The sequence below is a fragment of the Panulirus ornatus genome, chromosome 56 (assembly GCF_036320965.1).
Source record: "Panulirus ornatus isolate Po-2019 chromosome 56, ASM3632096v1, whole genome shotgun sequence".
In the NCBI taxonomy this organism is placed as follows: domain Eukaryota; kingdom Metazoa; phylum Arthropoda; class Malacostraca; order Decapoda; family Palinuridae; genus Panulirus; species Panulirus ornatus.
The window spans coordinates 11858591-11876695 of NC_092279.1; the positions used below are offsets into that span (position 1 = coordinate 11858591).

The 18105-nt window shown below is 43.9% G+C and overlaps 1 protein-coding gene across 17 annotated transcripts in view; it reads left to right on the forward strand.

The window, feature by feature from the left end:
* The window catches only part of LOC139765891 (GTP-binding protein REM 1-like), a 67947-nt gene that overhangs the window by 7997 nt on the left and 41845 nt on the right, over window positions 1-18105 (forward strand). For all 17 annotated transcript variants that reach the window (XM_071693797.1, XM_071693798.1, XM_071693799.1 and 14 more), the window contains exon 2: window positions 3597-3730. In XM_071693797.1, the coding sequence (XP_071549898.1) occupies window positions 3597-3730 (134 nt within the window). The remainder of the gene's footprint in view (window positions 1-3596; window positions 3731-18105) is intronic.

Genomic DNA, 18105 nt, shown 5'->3' on the forward strand with positions numbered 1-18105 from the left:
GAAGTCTTTGGAAAGTTTTTGATCAACTGTTTCCTTCTCTTCAAAAATGAGGTGTATTTAGGGCCTGAATGCCGATGTTGCCTGTTGCAGAAGCATGGCATGAACGAACCCTCCCACAGTTTGGTATGACCTACAGTGAAAGCTTCAGAGCCATTTTCTGTCTGCTTCACTGTGCATGTTCGAAACTTCTGTTTCGAAGTAATGTATTCGGATCAGGTTCCACTGGCTTACTTTAGTCTCTGTTTCCCAACCGATGCGTGGATATCAGTTTTTTATTACAATACATTTAAGTAGAATTTCATACAAATTTGTAGTATACATATATTTGTTCCATATTTAGTTCACGGGAGATGAGCAGAGGTGCGGGGTGGAGGAGGGGAGGGCTTCAGAAAATGTCCGAATGGTGTTTCGAGGCACCGACCTTAATCCTTTAATCTTCTTGCTATTTGGATTTTTTTTATATACTTTTTTCTGTTGCAAATCATGAAGTGAAATAGTACTGATTCTTTTTGCCAAACATAGATCTTAGATAACTGTGGTAGAGTCCGCGTCTCTGTAAGCAACATAGAGCACCATGGGTTGGATTCGAACCCTGGGAAGGGCGTCCGGCCACCTCGGCCACACGGAGGTTAAAAGACAGAGTCAGGCACAAGTTTCCCAGTGTTTTTTCCCACTGTCCATGTTACCACTGCCGGTGGGAGGTTGCCACACGTGAAAAAAAAAAAATACGGCAGTTTAAGTCTTTCGATCGATGCACATAGCACTATGGCATGGATGATATGGTTCATGTCTCTATCAAACAGAGAAAATTATCAATAAGAATAAAGACTGTGTATTTCTATCAGGAACATAGTATAACGGAACTGCAGATGATATCAGTGGCTCTGTCAATGACAGAGCCACTGATATCAGTAACCTTATCACATACACATTCAACACGAACGCGGATATATTCAAAGTCATGATGCGTACTGAAACATCTCAACGTCTGAAATATCATAGTAGGATGACGCAAACGTTGCCAAATGATGTGAATACAATTTTTCAGAAGCAGACATCACGTCATACCGAAATGTAATACAGCAGAGTGAATCATCTTGCAAACTGTTTCATTTTGAGAATGTATTTCCTCAGAAGCCGAAATATATATATATATATATATATATATATATATATATATATATGTATATATACACACACAAAGTTGAGACGTAATCTTATTACGTGTTTGTTATGGTTAGGTTAGGAATATAGTTCCAGGCTGTGAGGCGTTTGGTTTGTGGATGCATCGAGGGTTTCTTCATAATATGAGAGGTCCCGCGGGCCTTTGGTTCAATAAAGTTTAATGCACAACCTGCAGATACAGCCAGGATCTCTGGGGGTCTTTGGACTATCTCTCTTTATCTCACTCTCCACATCCCCCTTGTCGCTTATTCCCATTTTTCCCTTATTTCTTTCTATCTCGTCCTCCAGCTCTCTTCTGTTCCCCCATTCCTCTTTCGTGCCGTCTCTTCTCTCACTAATGCCTTTCCCTCCACCATCACCCATGTTGCTCCTGCTGCAGGGTATGTTGATGGTTGGTAGAGTCCCCCCTTCCCCCCGACTGATCTCCGTTGGTAAATGAAGATATACAAACAGGAGTAAATGCAGACCACAGCCGCTCTCAGCCTGTTTGCTATTGACGATGAGGAGAGGTGGCGGAGCCGCTGTGGCCCTAACCGTGTAATGTTGCTCAAACTGCTTAACAATCATGTTCTTAAAGACAGTAGCAAAAGCACAAAGAAAATAATGATTTTCCTTTAAAAGAAATGTATTATAAAACCATATATCTTGTCCAAGGGGACCATACATGGTGGAGAATTTTGCTTAAACACCATCTCAGATGTTGCTGGAAATCGATGGAATATAATCATTAGCCAAGTTGACGTATTGGAAACCGATGGCAAAAGACTCACAGGGAAGTATCCAGACCTGGTGGTTGTAATGGGAAATTCTCTTTGATGCTTTGTGACCCAACTCGTGCAGTGAAGTGCTGTGCATACTGCTGCGTTATAAAGTTCCTGATCACTTATGTGTGTGATAGAGAGAGAGAGAGAGAGAGAGAGAGAGAGAGAGAGAGAGAGAGAGAGAGAGAGAGAGAGAGAGAGAGATGCTCTTATGATGAGGAAACCAGTGATATGTGGTGGTATAGAGACCTGTTATGTGTGGTAGTGTATGGAACCAGTCAACATATAGTGGTGTAGGGACGAGTCATATGTGGTGCGGAGACCAGCCATGTTTTCTGGTGGTGGAAGGAAGCATATCAGTATTCTTAGCCCAACAGTACCTTACAGTATCTTACTTCGGCTCATCCCAGCTTCAGTGTTCGCTCAATAACCATAAAGGTTGTTGCAAGTACGCGTTGTGTATCTTCATCAATATCTTATACATTCCTCGTCCGTTCTCATAAGGGATACTATCTCCACATCTCGGTAACTATGTGCCACTCCTGGCCAGCTCACACAAGGGATACCATCCCCGCGTCTGGGGAGGTGTGCCCTAATCTTCAACCCCCGCAAGGGATACGTTCGGGGATCATGAGTCCCAGTGCGCGTCATTTCTTGTGAAAGACCATTTCCACATTTGCGGAGCTGTGAGCATCTGGATCCGACTTCATCCCTTCTAAAGCCGAGTCATCTCCACGCCTTACAACACTGACCGGGACCTTCCTCACTCCCCTTCCCCCCACCGATTCCCTCACTTTCGCTCACTGTCATCATTTTCCCCACTGTACCGCTGCCATGACTTCAGTCCTCGGGTGTAACTCAGTTCTCCTCCTCCTCCTCCTCCTCCTCACACACGAGTGGACTGTCGCAGCCGCTCCAGTATCCCTAAGTCACCCCATACCGACGTCTATCCTTTATGCTCCACGAAGCTCTAGTGTGTAGATTTCTTTTCCTCCATCTTTCAAAACAACTTTGATTATATAACCACCATCTTTTAGATATATGGGACATTACAGCACCAAATGCAAATTAAAGCTGCTGGTCCACGAGGCGCAGTGTTAACTGCGTCCTTGGTGTTCCGTGCATCATTCCGTGTTCCTTAATATGTAAGCAGTTCCTCTGTGGTGAGCTAATGACACTGGGTGCGACCATGTCTTGTGGTGATGATGCGCTTCCTCACCCTCTAATTCGCTGTATATCTTATGTGTAAATGCGAACAACCTCTCTCTCTCTCTCTCTCTCTCTCTCTCTCTCTCTCTCTCTCTCTCTCTCTCTCTCTCTCTCTCTCTCTCTCTCTCTCTCTCTCTCTCTCTCTCTCTCTCTCTCTCTCTCTCTCTCTCTCTCTCTCTCTCTCTCTCTCTCTCTCTCTCTCTAACACATACAATAAAGAAAGCAATCCCTTGCTTTGATATAAATACTTCGGTAAAGCTATATATGTATATATACAGTAATCCAGGATGGACACGAATAGTTTTTATCCCAGGAATGCCTCCACCTCATCATGTTGTCTAATCCCAGGGTTAGAGACTAGTTAGTGTGGATGTAGTGCTTGTAGTATACTGGATCATAGTCTCTAGAGTATTGTAACCCATGTTACCTGTACCCCAACAGCCCTGTGCGTGGAGGGAACCTGGCTTACCTGGCGTCGCGGAGGTCGTCAAGGGATAGCGAGGCGGGCGATGTGGCGCCCCTGAACTACGCCAGGTACAAGCAGCGACGTCGGTCCAACTTCCTGGAGCTGCCTAGTAAGTACCCGACTCGCGTCCTCTCCTCCTGTCCTCAGACACTTCTTTTTTCTCTTTTTCTTTGTCTTACGAAGAACTGTAATTATCCAGAGGATTTTATTACTAAATTTTATTACTAAATTTCATTTGTCTTTAATAGAAATATCCTTACGATAGTTCTCTTCATATTTCATTTAACAGAGAAATGTAATTCTTGTAACTATGATTCTTACATATAAGTTTCACAATTTAATGTCTTCGTTGTGATCAGTTTTGTGGTTGTTTTTTTCTTTATTCTTATGGAATCTCTTCAGCTGTTCCTGTGACTGTGGCTTAAACTGATTTCTTGTTGTGTTGCCAATTTCCTTGTGTTATTAGTTTTTGTTAGTACGCATGGCCGGCTTTCATGTCTGTTATGGTTTCTAAACACGTTGCTTGGTTTCTATATATGTTACGTGGTTTCTTTAAGTACCACGTGGTTTCTGTACATATTACGGTTTCTGTACATGTTACGGTTTCTGTACATGTTACATGGTTTCTGAAAACAATAGGTGGTTTTTATACGTGTCCTGTGGTTCCAATATATGTTAAGTGCTTCTACACTACTTCTTGGTTTCTATACATGTTGCGTGTTTCCTATATATGTTACATGGTTTCTCTAAATACTTCATGGTGTCTATACATGTTGCGTGTATCATATCTATGTTACATGGTTTCTCTAAATACTTCGTGGTTTCTATACATGTTGCGTGTTTACTATATATGTTACATTGTTTCTGCACATAGTGCGTGGTTTCTATATACTTACAGTAGCCTGCTACAGCATAGTAGCCTGCCACAGTACAGTAGCCTGCCACAGTGCAGTAGCCTGCCACAGTACAGTGGTCTGCCACAGTACAGTAGCCTGCCACAGTACAGTGGCCTGCCACAGTACAGACCACGTCACTCTGAGCACCATGTACACATGGGGTCCCGTTCTTACCACGGAAGGATTTCAGGAGATCAGTGAACGTTCTGTAAACCCCTATTCTCTTTTCCCTCACTCCCACCTAACATTTTTCACGGATTAAAAAACGTTCATGCAGACCTCCCCAAACACACACACACACACACACACACACACACACACACACACACACACACACACACACATACACTTCTAACATTTTTTTTTTTTTTTACGGATAAACTCTGACCTGCTCTTGCTTCACTGTTCGTTGTGTCAGTTTAATTGAAGTTTGCCCCATTTTCTGTGTAACGTATTTCAGTTCTACCCTTCCCTAATCCTCGTTAATCTTTACAAGTTCGCTTTGTTCAGTTCTTCAAGTTTTATCGTATCTTGTTCTCGTTTCTCTGTACCTCTTTCTAATCATTTCCTCTCCTAACCTGTTCCCCGTTTGTGTTTATCACAAAGTATCCTCTCCCAGTTTTATCGTTCAAGTTTGACCGATACTTGTTGTAGTTAATTGTGACCTTATTGGGTTATAACCTAACTTAATCTTCATTTATACTCAGAAGTTAAACATCTTTCAGTTAAACATCTTTCATAGTTAAACATCTTTCAGTTAAACATCTTTCATAGTAGAAGTTTTGTAAATTCTTTCATGACGGTTTGGATAACATTTTGGAAATTTTTCTCTGAAGATATGCCAAAGTCTCTAAAAAAAAATAACATTTGAAAATTGACGAAATTCTGAAATTCTTTCCCCACCAGATCACTCGAAGCTTTGCTGAATGTTATCTTCAATGATTGTGAAGTCCTCAGAGACTCGCCTTCGAAAGCTGTATTGATTATGGCAAAATCATTTTCGAACAGTCCGCCGTATATTCATACAATCACTAATGATTGTTTTAAGATATAAACTCCCTCAAGACCTACATCCTATGACTCCTCACTACATTTCCTTGCATATTTCTCTCACATTTCATACCCATGTTTTATGATTCCTGATTACTCTTGCCTCTGTGCGTACGTGTTCTTTTGTCTACTCAGTCGAACCTTTTTAGTAAATTTCGAACGTATCTTGGAACGTATCGATCTTCTTTACGTTCTCCCTTCCTCTCCTCTGCCTGAGACTTGAACGCTGATCTCTCCACTCTCGTGCGTCGAGGCTGGCTATCTTCATCGCATATCCCCGATGGTGGTGCTTTTTCTTCCCTCCCACTCGCCTTCTTCACCTGACACGGGCATTAGCGATAATGGCTCTGTGGAGCTACGAAGCGCCTTCATCATTAGCTCCCCGGGCAATGGTATGCGCCAGGGAGGGCGGACTTTATCCCTGAGCAGGCTAGGCTATTGAGCCTAGCATAGGAAAAATAAGAATAAAATCACATAAATCACCATGACTACACCTATGTTTATTTTATTGATATTTCCGTGTTTAATTGGTGTGCATATAACTTCTTTTGCTTTAAAAAAAAAGGGGGATCGTTACCAGCTATAGGTAATCAAATCTGAGTTACATATTCTTTATTCTTGTGTCAAAGTTTTAAGATAAACTTGTTTGTTTTTTTTGGACAATAGTCAGATACCACTGAACCCATCCATCAGCAGTGGCCGCTGATGACGTTTGACGCCAGGTTTGGTGATGTTTGGCGTTCTATTATGCAAAGTCGAGCCACCATCGCCAGTTGGCTCGCTAGTGGTGATATGCGGTAGGAGTGTTTGTTGTTAATCCTCAACACGTTACCTGCGGAAGCCCTTTCATCATACCTCTCCTCAGAGCAGACCTACGAAAGTATTCTTCAACAACGATTTTCTTCATTCGTTTATCTTTGTATGTGTATGTTTCAAAGTTCGGTTTATCAAAGTTTATCCGATGCCTTATGCTACTCTATAATATTTCAGTGATCATTTATCACAGACTTTTACCAAGTTTGTAATATCAAGGTAGGCAGCGCCCTTGCGTGACTCATAGTCACCAACGCTAACTATAACAATTTACAGTCTTTCCCTGTTGTTTTCTCTGAAAAAGAAATACCAAATCCATGAAGTATAATGGTTAGGATGCTGTTCAGACGATGAAGGGGAGATTACAGGATGTCGGTGACAGAGGTAGTAGATGATGAGACATAAGCTGGTGTCACGTAACAGTATGACATTACGAGGCGCAAGTATATAGAGAAGACGGGTTCGGTGTTGGAGAGCCTGGATGTAATGACTGACATTTACAGTGTCGATCAATGGAAAGACGTTCACTGTGTAACCTTCACCAGGTCCTCTTCGGAAAAATATGTCGGTTGCAGAGCTTACCACCGCCTCGGGAGCCCACGACAGCGAGGGGTTACTGGCCTCCCCCGAAACCAATATGTTAAATGGATCCACATGAAGGGTTGGCTAGGCAGGCAGATGATCTCCCATCCGTTTGTCATCAGACTTGGCTGACAGCTCCTGACAAACACATTCCCTCACGTATTACACTCATGTTGCTCAAGTTCGTCCTGTGTCATAATGTATAGTCTGTGATTGATATCAGCGAAGCTACGAGTATATTTACGACCAGATTTCCCCCCACCAGTGTCATCTGTCTGTCAGAAGTTTGCCTCACAAAAACGTTGGTTCGATGCTCCTCACTTTGGGTGAAGAGTCTCTCGCCGCATTTTCCAACACATTCTTTCAACGAGCATTATTATTCTCCGTTGACACACAAGATTAACACGAGGGAGTCGGTCTGCAGGGAGGTGGAGCGGTTACATCACGTCGGATGAAAGGCGTCACCACACTGGATCTCCATCACACGGTCAACAGTCGCCACAGGTCATGAGTATCTGGTAGTTCTTACGTGGAAGTGAATACCTTGATAGTGTGTAGGAGGCGTGTGTCTTTCCTGTGTGGTAATGGTCTTTCATCTGGTGGTGTTAGATTCGTTGGGTCTGTGGCCAGCCAACACTGGCCCTCACCTTAAGGCAGTCCGCTATCTGAGTCTGTCAGAACATTTATAAGCAACTGTGCCTCTGGGTTTTGCCTCGTAGCTTACATTGACTGAATGTCAAGTGGCGAGGAGGAAAAAGATGTCTATTTTAAAGGTTGCAGGACAGAAAAGAGGAAACAGGACTGACATGACGATCATGGAGGAACACAGTTCTCTCTGCACTTGTCTTGGTAAACCCTACTACCTAGAGCGCCATGCATAAACAGTGTGTGTTGGACGCCCCCTACACAGCCACACACAGGGCCGGTCCATGTCTCCGCCTCTCTCTCTACTTCCTCCGTCGTGTCGTGGTTACAACACGGTTCACCTCTCCCCTCATGTTGCCTCCGCTCATCCTCATGTTCCACACTCCCTCGTTCACTCTCCCTCACTTTTTCCTAACCTCCATGTTCTCTCACACTCCCTCTCTCATCCTCTCACACGTGCTCCCTCACACTACGCTCATGGGCGTGTTGGTCCACAGGAGATGAATAGTTCAGTGCTCAGGAAGCCGAGCTAGATATAGAGGAGAGCAGGATATTCTCCATTGGAATACGCTATGGCTCTGGAATGCAGTAGGAATCAATTCACACTTGGGTGTAATACAGTGTGGTGTATTACACCACACTGTGACTCCTAACCCAGTGTAGATATACACATAGGCAGGGGTGGAAGACATCAGAACGGAACAGTAATAAGTACCTCATTGGAAAGGAACAGTGGCACGGAACACTGATACATAACAGTAGCACGGGACTGACACGGAACTGTTACGGTACAGTAGCACGGAACAGTGATGTGGTACAGTATCACGGAACAGTGATGTGGTACAGTATCACGGAACAGTGATGTGGTACAGTAGCACGGAACAGTGATATGGTACAGTTACACGGAACAGTGAAACGGTACGGTTCCACGGAACTGTGACACGGAATACAAAAAACATTGATGACAACACCTGAGGTGGACGGACCACTTGGCTTCCATTGTTCCCGGCAACAAAGGGGAAGGAGAAATGGGACTCACGCGATTTATTCGATAATTCCCGAAGGCAAAGAGTAATGAGAAAGACGCCCTTCTGGCCATCGTTATTAGTGGTTAATAATTGTACTGATGTCTGTAGCGGAACGCTCGCTCATATGTATAGCATAACGTCCCCTTCGGCTATACCCAAGTGGGCGGAGGAGATAGTCCATCCTTACGTGATCCTCTTGAACCGTTGAGAACGTTACCAACCGTTGAGAACGTTACCAACCGTTGAGAACGTTACCAACCGTTGAGAACGTTACCAACCGTTCAAAACCGTGACGTGAGTCGTTACAAACGTTTGTGTGTACAGATGAGGTTACTACACGGCGGCTTCTTAATTCAACACTTTTAAAAAGTTATCTGGGTATAAGTAATCAGCTACATTATACTTATTATCACTTTACAGTGGGCATTAAAGTTGGAGGAAAAATGGGATGTTCTTTAGAAGAAAAGAATAAGAGGATGGGAGACGGCAGGTGTCCACAGCAATTAGTGGGTCGTCCGCTGCAGGTCGCAAGATTTACGGTTTGCAGGTCGGAGGTGATTGGTTTGGTGGGTCTGGCTGGTGTGGTGGGAGTTTAGCAGCAGCAGATGAGTGGTAGGGATGGTGGGTTGAACGATCGGGTAAGGTGGGGACTGTGGGAAGGACTGAATGGCAGGGGTTGCGTTATAAAGATTGTCTGTCGTAGGCTTGATGGTGAGGTAGGAGGTAGCAGGGGCTGAGTCGGAGAGGCTGGATGGTTGGTGTGGGCTGGCCGGTACTCCTTGGATGGCAAGGGATGGTTGGTGTGGGCTGGGCGGTACTCCTTGGACGGCAAGGGATAGGTGTCACTGATGGCGCTGCTGAGAGTAGGTGGATGCTTCGTGGCTGGGTGGCAGTGGTTGGATGGTGGAGGCTAGATGGTGGTGGGGGATGTGTGGCGAGGACCTGGACAGACCGTGGCCAGCGACATCTGTAGGAACTGTCAACTTGTTTTGGATTCTCGGGTTCAACGCTTCTGGGAAACAAGTACACATCGTAATGTTACTCTGCAGTGAACACTTGTAGCAGAACACGTGACTACAACTGATGTATGGGATTAAAAGATCTGATATCCTCACGTAACTGCGAAATGACCTTTTACGCTCAGAAAATTCTAGTCCACTTAAAAGTCATGTTTCTAGCGAGATTGACCCTTAGGGGAAGGCATGGTTCCTCACCGATCATTTGGCCATCCCAGAAATCTTTGCTACAAATGTAATGATTCATTCTTTCCCATTCATGGTTGTGCAATACAGAGGCCAGTGCAGGAGTGCAGTGTTGTATGGCAAAATGTTAAAAGTCACTGTTCAGCGTAAGCCGATTTATTTGAGTTCTTGTTGGGTTGGTGAGGTGCGTTCGTCCCTGGTCCTCCGCCCCTCATGGTGTCTGGTTTATTTGAATCTTGGAATGAATGTGTTTATGACATTAACTTCATCTTATTCTGCAAAGTGACTTCTTGTTAAACATACGTTAAGGGCTAAATGTTAAAATGCATCAGGAGAGGTTGATGTTGTTACACGGAATGTGTATGAAAGTGTCAACTCTCATCGTGACAATATCCACAAGATCTATCTAAAATATGTTTGTGACGAAGGAATGAAAATTAGACATGAATGATATCCAGCAGGAGTTGTCCATGTAGTACCGGCTTGTTGCCACGAACAGTCCCAGATACTTAGGACAACATTCCACTCTAAGTGGGAATATTCCGTCTGGGATTACAACGTTAATGTGCATTGTGTCTGCTCGCCTTTCCTACCCCTGCAGCAGCACACAACTCTCGTAGTTCCATTAGACGGAAAGGCTTTGCTGAGATACGGACAGAACGAGGGAGTTTATGCAACGTTTTCAATACTTATTTCTGTACTTACACTTGTAATCAGGAGCGTAGCACTGGGAGCGGCTTACAGCTTCAGTGATACGTTCCATATTCTTCGTCATCCTGGTTAATGGTTACAATGAGTCATCTTTGTTAGTTTTCTGGGAAATTGTTGCGGGTTTCGCCTCTATTTCTCCGCTCCACGATCCGTCATCCTTGAAATCCCTTTCATCCTTCTCAGGTTGTGACATTATCTTCATGGATAAGATGGATAAGTGTTTCGTTCGCGAGCATCAGTTCCTCGTTCCGGTGATCTCCTCAAGTAGCCTGATTCCTTCAGGGATAAGTAATCATAAACTTCAAACACTTACCGTTCTTTTAGGATTATCCGTAATTCTTGCTTATCTCGCACTGATAAAACGTTTGCCAAGAGAGGCGCATGATTACCCTAACGTTACTCATGATATTAAAAAAGATGACGTCCTTATATCCTGTTCGCCTGACTCCCAACCAAGACTAGATACGCTGCAGTCACGAAAGAGTTCATATCCAGGAATATTATTGGCAACAATTAATTTCCACACGCAGTTTTCTATCAGCCTTCCTGACGCTTCCTTGTGTTCCATGGTTTCTAGACCTCGACTGTTGTAGAGGTCTCTGTTTGGTTCATTCTCTGTGGGTAAACAAGCATCGGTTCCTCCGTCGTATCATACATGTAAACATTTCATGGTTGTGTGTAACTTTACATACTCTTAAAGCTGAGGGAAGAGTTGGCACAGTCAGGAAGCCTCACTCACCATCTTGCTTTCTTTAAGACATCCTGTGGCTAGGTTGCAGGGCCATCTTGCCGCATCCACAGCGAAAATGACAAGGAATAGCATTACCACAAGTCTGTCATTGTCGTTGAGGCTGAAATAATCTATATATTAACCATTATTTCCGAGACAGTTCTTGCACTAAAAACATCTGTCAGTTTAAGAAAATTTAAGCACGTGTTTACATGTATATGATCTATAGTTCTGCGGTATATTATGATGATAGTCACATCATATAATCTGACTGTTTGAGTATAGCACAAGAAGCAGGTAGGCATGACTTGGCTATGACTGAGGTCATCGTCGAACATTACGACAGCAGCTTCAGGGGTCAGCCCACCCTGACCCAGGACAGGACACACCATCATCCCCTGCCAGCAGGTCCCTCTTTCCATTACCGGGAGATCCTTACACCACAAGTCACCGACGAAAATAGAAATCTGTTCATCCATGAGGGACCTGGTGTTGTCCACAGATTATCATCATTTAGCTTTACTCATGACAACAATGCCGGACATTATGACACCAGTGTCAGGGCAGGAGAGGGTGCCAGAGCTATATTCCCAGAAATTACTATCTCCGAGGGGGACATTATGCTGTCGATGGCAGGTAGCTTAGGTGGGGACGGGAAGCTTCTCAGGCAAGTAAAACTGGATTAGGTAACGGGGACGCGATGCTAATAACCCTTTACCTCGGCGTCAGAGATATTTATGCTTTCCCGGGGTTAAAAATGATGGGCAAAAAAATAGTATTAATGTAGGAGGAAATGAGAGGGCTGGAATGAACTAGAACGTAGGGAAGGGAATTATGTCATGAATTAAACGTTGGGGCTGACTAGGGTTTCTTGGTAGGGAGAGAGAGAGAGAGAGAGAGAGAGAGAGAGAGAGAGAGAGAGAGAGAGAGAGAGAGAGAGAGAGACTAGCCTCCGCCACAAGCCGTCTGGCAGCAAAGACCTACAAGATTTGTGTACGAGACGCCACCGTCCACTCTAGCGAGCAGCAGACAGTAAGCTTCGCAGTTAATGTTGTAGATATGGCGACCCACTTAGGGCATGCCTCTCCCGGGAGACCGCGCGACTCACGCCAAGTCTGGTCGACATCAGCCAAAACTGCTGGAGTTATGGAGGGAACAGTGCAGCAGACGGACGCTTCGAGTTCAGGCTACACATGTGAGTGTTTCTTATGTACTCTTTCATGGCGAACACAAGCACACACACACACACAAACACACATACACACACACACAAGATTATTTCAGTGGCAGGGAACAAAGGACGCATGTGAGAAGGACCTTCTCGAAATAGAAGTTAGATACAATATTGTGAACGTGAACAGCTTCTGCAAGATAAAAAAAAAGGAAAACTATAATAATAAAGCAAGTTCAAGAGATGGAGACCCACAACTGTAGAACAGCCTTCCCATTCAGCACGAATACGTTATTACACCATTCACTCGCGGTTATCGGAAACCATCGTGAGAACAGGGAAGAAGTCAGTCTCCTCCCATCATAGGTTTTGCCACTGGTTCTGTTGGTGATGATAGACAGTGCACCTGGCCAGCATGTGAATCCCTCCGCCTCATCAGCAGGAAACTGGAAGTTAACGGAATGTCTATCTCGTTCCAGGATCCCATCTGTAGTTAATATGCTGGAAGTGCTTGGAACACCCTCAGGGAGGAAGAGGTAAAAGTCAAGTTCGTTCTGACCACTGGAAAACTGTTGACTTCAATCAGACCTCACTGACAGCAGTTAAATTGGGCCGTGCTGCCCTCGTTTTCTTTACATTCATTCACGAATAGAAATTCTTTGCTGAATATTCCTAGAAAACGGCCATATGTCGTGGTAAAGTTCCCTGGGGAGAAATCTGGAGTTCCTGGAAACCGTCATCGTTGTGAGGTGATTATATTGACTGAAGGAGAGTGATGGACTACTGAACCATGACACTGAGATGAGTAACGATGGTACACATGGCTGGTTGTTTGGCCTTTAGGCCCATCAACTGGCCAGGGGTACCTGTATAGGCCGTCAGCCTCAGTCTGTATCCATCATCCGAAAAAATCTGTACCACCTTCTTCTGGATCATTCTAGAATCATATACATTCTCGTGCTACAGGTGGCCCTCCTGTGATGTAGATAGTGCTTTGTGGAGATGGTGAAAAAAATGGTATGAAGGTTCAGAGTCGACCGAGAATTCTCTGATACCTCGTCTCTAATTACCTGACAGATTACCACAACATTGATCATCTGTCTAGTTTTCCTCGCCAACTTTGCTGTAGTTCTGGCTGCTTGCACTAACTGACATATGGTGACAGTGATACATGCGGGTAGTGACACATGCACTTACTGATACATGCAGGCAGTGATGCGATTCAGCATTGTTAAATGATCGCACTGCCAAATGCAGACAGTGCCATGTGCAGGCAGTGACTTATGTAAAGATTCAAAGTCCATGAAGTGCTAAATGCTGTGAAATAAAGTACACGGTCAGTGCCAGGTGTTGGGCAGTGCCAGGTACTGTGCTGTGCCAGATGTTGGGCAGAACTAAGTGTTCTGCATTGCCTAGGTGTTAGTCAGTGCTACAGGTGGGTTAGTACCAGATGTTGGTCAGTGCTAGATGTTGGGCAGTGCTAGGTGTTGGACAGTGCTAGGTGTTGGACAGTGCCAGAAGTTGGGTAGTCACGCAGTGTCATATGTAGTTCACCTAATGCCTGCTTACGAGGGACAGAGGCACTGCTGGTGATGGCGTGGCTTGCAGTAAAGTCACAGCCAATAACTCCAGGGATAACGCGTCAGATAACAGTGAAATATTCAAATTCCATCGTCACCGCGAGCAACGCCTTATGATACAGTGACATATCACCGAACCGAAGACGTGATTCCTGCTAACTGTACCCTGTAATTCGGACTGTCTTAACACAAGTAAAAAAAAAAAAAGATATCGGACGAAAATTTTGTAAACTTTGACTTATTTTCTTCAGAGTTTTCTAAGAAGTTAGTAATTACCAGGAATGTTTTAATCTTGAAAATTATTAAGTTTTAGTTGGGGTAAATTTACATTGGACTTGAAGTCAGTCAAGAACTACAATGGGGAATGAATATTTTAAAATCTAACAGAGTTTTTCGCTACTCAGAGTCATGAATTAATATATATCTTCACTTTCTTGCCCCAGGGCTCCTTACATATTAATCCCGCAGCGCTCAGGAAGATAGCCACGTCAACCGGGCGGTACCAAAGGTCAAGAGGTGTGGTGATGTGGGCAAGTCTGTTGGAGACGAGTCCAAGACAATTTGGGAGTCCTCCCCTCTCGTTTTTTTTTTTCAATTTTCCAAAAGGAGGAACAGAGAAGGGGGCCAGGTGAAGATATTCCTTCAAAGGCCCAGTCTTCTGTTCTTAACGCTACCTCGCTAACGCGGGAAATGGCGAACAGTATGAAAGAAAAAGTATATATATATATATATATATATATATATATATATATATATATATATATATATATATATATATATATATATATATATATATATACATATATATATATATATATATATATATATATATATAGCATGTAGAAATATATGTACCTACTGAATATCACCGCTATTTATGAGGATATGTGTATGGAAACAAGGAGTGAGTGCTCAGTGCTTGTGCGATCGTATGGTGAAAATGTCTCTTCCTCTGGAAGCCGAAGGCGATGAGGAAGGTACATATACGGCACGTAGTCGGGGACACGACAGGTAGAAGAAGGAGATGGAGCTCAACAGACACGTCCTCCTGTCTGACCTCCTACCCGCTTGGACGGGTCTAACATATCTCCTACGATAAACCATTATCAGATAAACCATTATCAGATAAACCATTATCAGATAAACTATTATCAGATAAACCATTATCAGATAAACCATTATCAGATAAACCATTATCAGATAAAGCATTATCAGATAAACCATTATCAGATATACAAACTTTATGATTTTCAAACGACCAAATCGGCTTAAAACGATTCCACAGACTTGATTTTAATGTGGATCAGTGTTCCTCACCGTGTAGTTACATGTCCTTGGCATAGTCTCCATGTTATTAGTGAAAAGAGAAAGATATATCTCCCCAGGTAAGGATTAAGGACGTGGCCGGGATCCATGAGGGAGTCCTGTTGACGAAGGGTCGCCCCCTGCGGCAGTGTGTGTGTGTGTGTGTGTGTGTGTGTGTGTGTGTGTGTGTGTGTGTACACATCAGCAACATCATTAGCCAGGTACATTTGTAAAGTTCTTCTCCCTCATTAGATATTCCTCCCTTTCAGAGGAGCCTCGAGCATGGAGACCAAGATAGGTATCTTCAAAGAACCGTCTTTGTCACTCCTTTGTTACAGGTCCTTGGTGTACATTCTTCCCTGCCAGCATCTCCTCTCCGTTAGTCTTAGATATTACAATTATTTTTATCCTACACATAATGTATTTTCTTACCAGAGTGTTCGAAATTATTTATTAGCACCGTGAGGAGACGGAGTTCTACACTCTTGGGAACCCATCTCTATGTGTAATTACATATTTGTACTGTATGGGGAGGAAGTTGTAGATGCGTGAAGGCCCAACTCTTGAACTTAATCTATCACAAAACCTTTACGTTTTTTGCATATGATGAGTATGTACATTTTCCTCACTTGGTGTGGGTAAGATTAGCCATATACATATATGACAGAGTAGGACGTATGTCATGAGAAGTACCACACAGACAAATTTCACAAGAAAATGATATTTTCGTGAACTTGAAATCGTAAGAAAATTCCATTCTCAGTATCATTGTTCTCACAGCCTCTTGTTGGTGTTGTTCAGATCTGCCAGGTGCCCGCCTAGGATGAATGCTAGTGGAATAACGGCTAATGGCCCTTCCGTAAATATTGTCTTTTTAGCTATTATCAACGTCTTCCCTTTACAGTGGGGAGTTTGTTTTCGGTGTGTGTGTGTGTGTGTGTTCCTCCCTTCGCTTACAGGACGTGTATCCGTCCCATCTTCAATTCATGATGGCATCTTTTGTATTATTCATTGGTTACCAAACCAGGTACATGTACTGCTTGTGATTGAAGGAGGTCTCCAAATGATCATGAGGTCAAGAGGTCAAGCGTCAGTTACATCCATCATATCATGTCTTGCACGGGAGGCATTACGGTTGCTGGCCAATCAGGCGTCTGCTGCCAGCTGTCTGGGGGAAACTGTCGTACGTCTCTGAGAAGTTTGACGAGTGGGTATAGATTTAAAGCTTTTTGAGAATAATAAGAGATATAAAAGGATCATACTTGATATTGTTTCGTAATATGATTCAGAATGAATGAGAAATACGACAAGTTAGAAAATTTTCTCTCTGCCGATAAGACAAGCACTTAAGGATCTCTAAACCTAGGGACAAGCATTCCTCGGTCTGTGGTGCAGAGTATAATCACCAGTGCCTCTTTGTGTTGTTTATCATCTCGTATTTACAGATGAAATAATAATGATATTCTCAAGACTTAGTATTAATTATGTCGATGCTTCTGCCTCCATCAGAGAGACGTGCAGGAACTGTGTTGTGGGTTATGGGAGTTCTATGAGTCTTGATCATTCTGTCTTGGGTTCTGAAAGTTCTTCATGTCCCCTTCATCCACTCAACCACTCCTCACGAAACACACCTCGTCCCACGTATCCTCATCTCACCACCAAACACCCTCCATTCCTCCACTAGATGTCTCCTGCCTCAGGCTGCAGCAAACCCGCCTCACAAACACACACCTGACCGACACAATGGCTGGCATCTCCTCCCGCCACCTAAGCTCCCCCTGGCTTGACGGTTCATCTCATCAAGAGGGATGATCGTTGGAGGAAAGTTGTTGTAGTGGGTGGGAACCCATTGTTCCATTTTCTTTTTTTCTCATTTCTTCATGGTGGAGCGACCAACCGATCTCTTTTGTTGTTATTGTTGCTGCTCGTTACTTGTTTTCTTATTCTTCTGATTTGATGCTTCAAACTTTTGTCTTTCATTCTCTTTCAGGAGGATTGTTATGTGCTTGGACGCAAATGTTGACATTCATATTAATGATGCTGGCAATTGTTTACAGCAGCTTTTGAGCGTTTAGAGCTGTTGCGAACGTTTACAGCTTTTGTTAAAAGATTTAGGGCTATTGTCCAACGTTTACAGGTCTCGTCCAAAGTCTAGAGCTGTTGTCCAACGTTTTTCAGCTCAAAAGTTACATGCTTGAATCTGCTGCCAAATGTTTCTTAGCTCTAGCCTTCATATTGCTGGTGAGGGTATCGTACCGGGCCATCCTGTGTCAGACGGTCACAAGTTATGCATCAGGTCAAAGGCGGAGGGTCGAGTACCCCGAGGCTGTGGCAGTGCGCCTGGCAGGCAGGTGGGCCGATGGAGGACCTCCACTACCACACGACTCTGGCTGATGATAAGGGGTTGATAAGAGGGAAAAAAGGAAATTGGCATCGTGCTCTTCTCGACCTCGTTCGTTAGTTTTAGATTCCGTTTTCCTGGACATCGAGGAAACCATTTCGATGTAAAGTCACTGCTATACATTATGATCCTCTGTCTGGTTTCTCATTTTGCCTGTGCACATTCACGAAGGGAGAGGCTACAAGCTGTTTAGTCCAGAGGTACCTTGGAGAAAGGAGAGTGTACAGACGGTTTTAGTCAGGAGGTACCTTGCTTGCTTGTCAATGTCGCTGGGCGGAGGATCTTCAGATCTTCGCCTGACTGGTCACTGCCCAACTCCTGCTCTCCCTGACACTCACCAACTGTGTGGCTGAGCCGAGGACCTTGACCG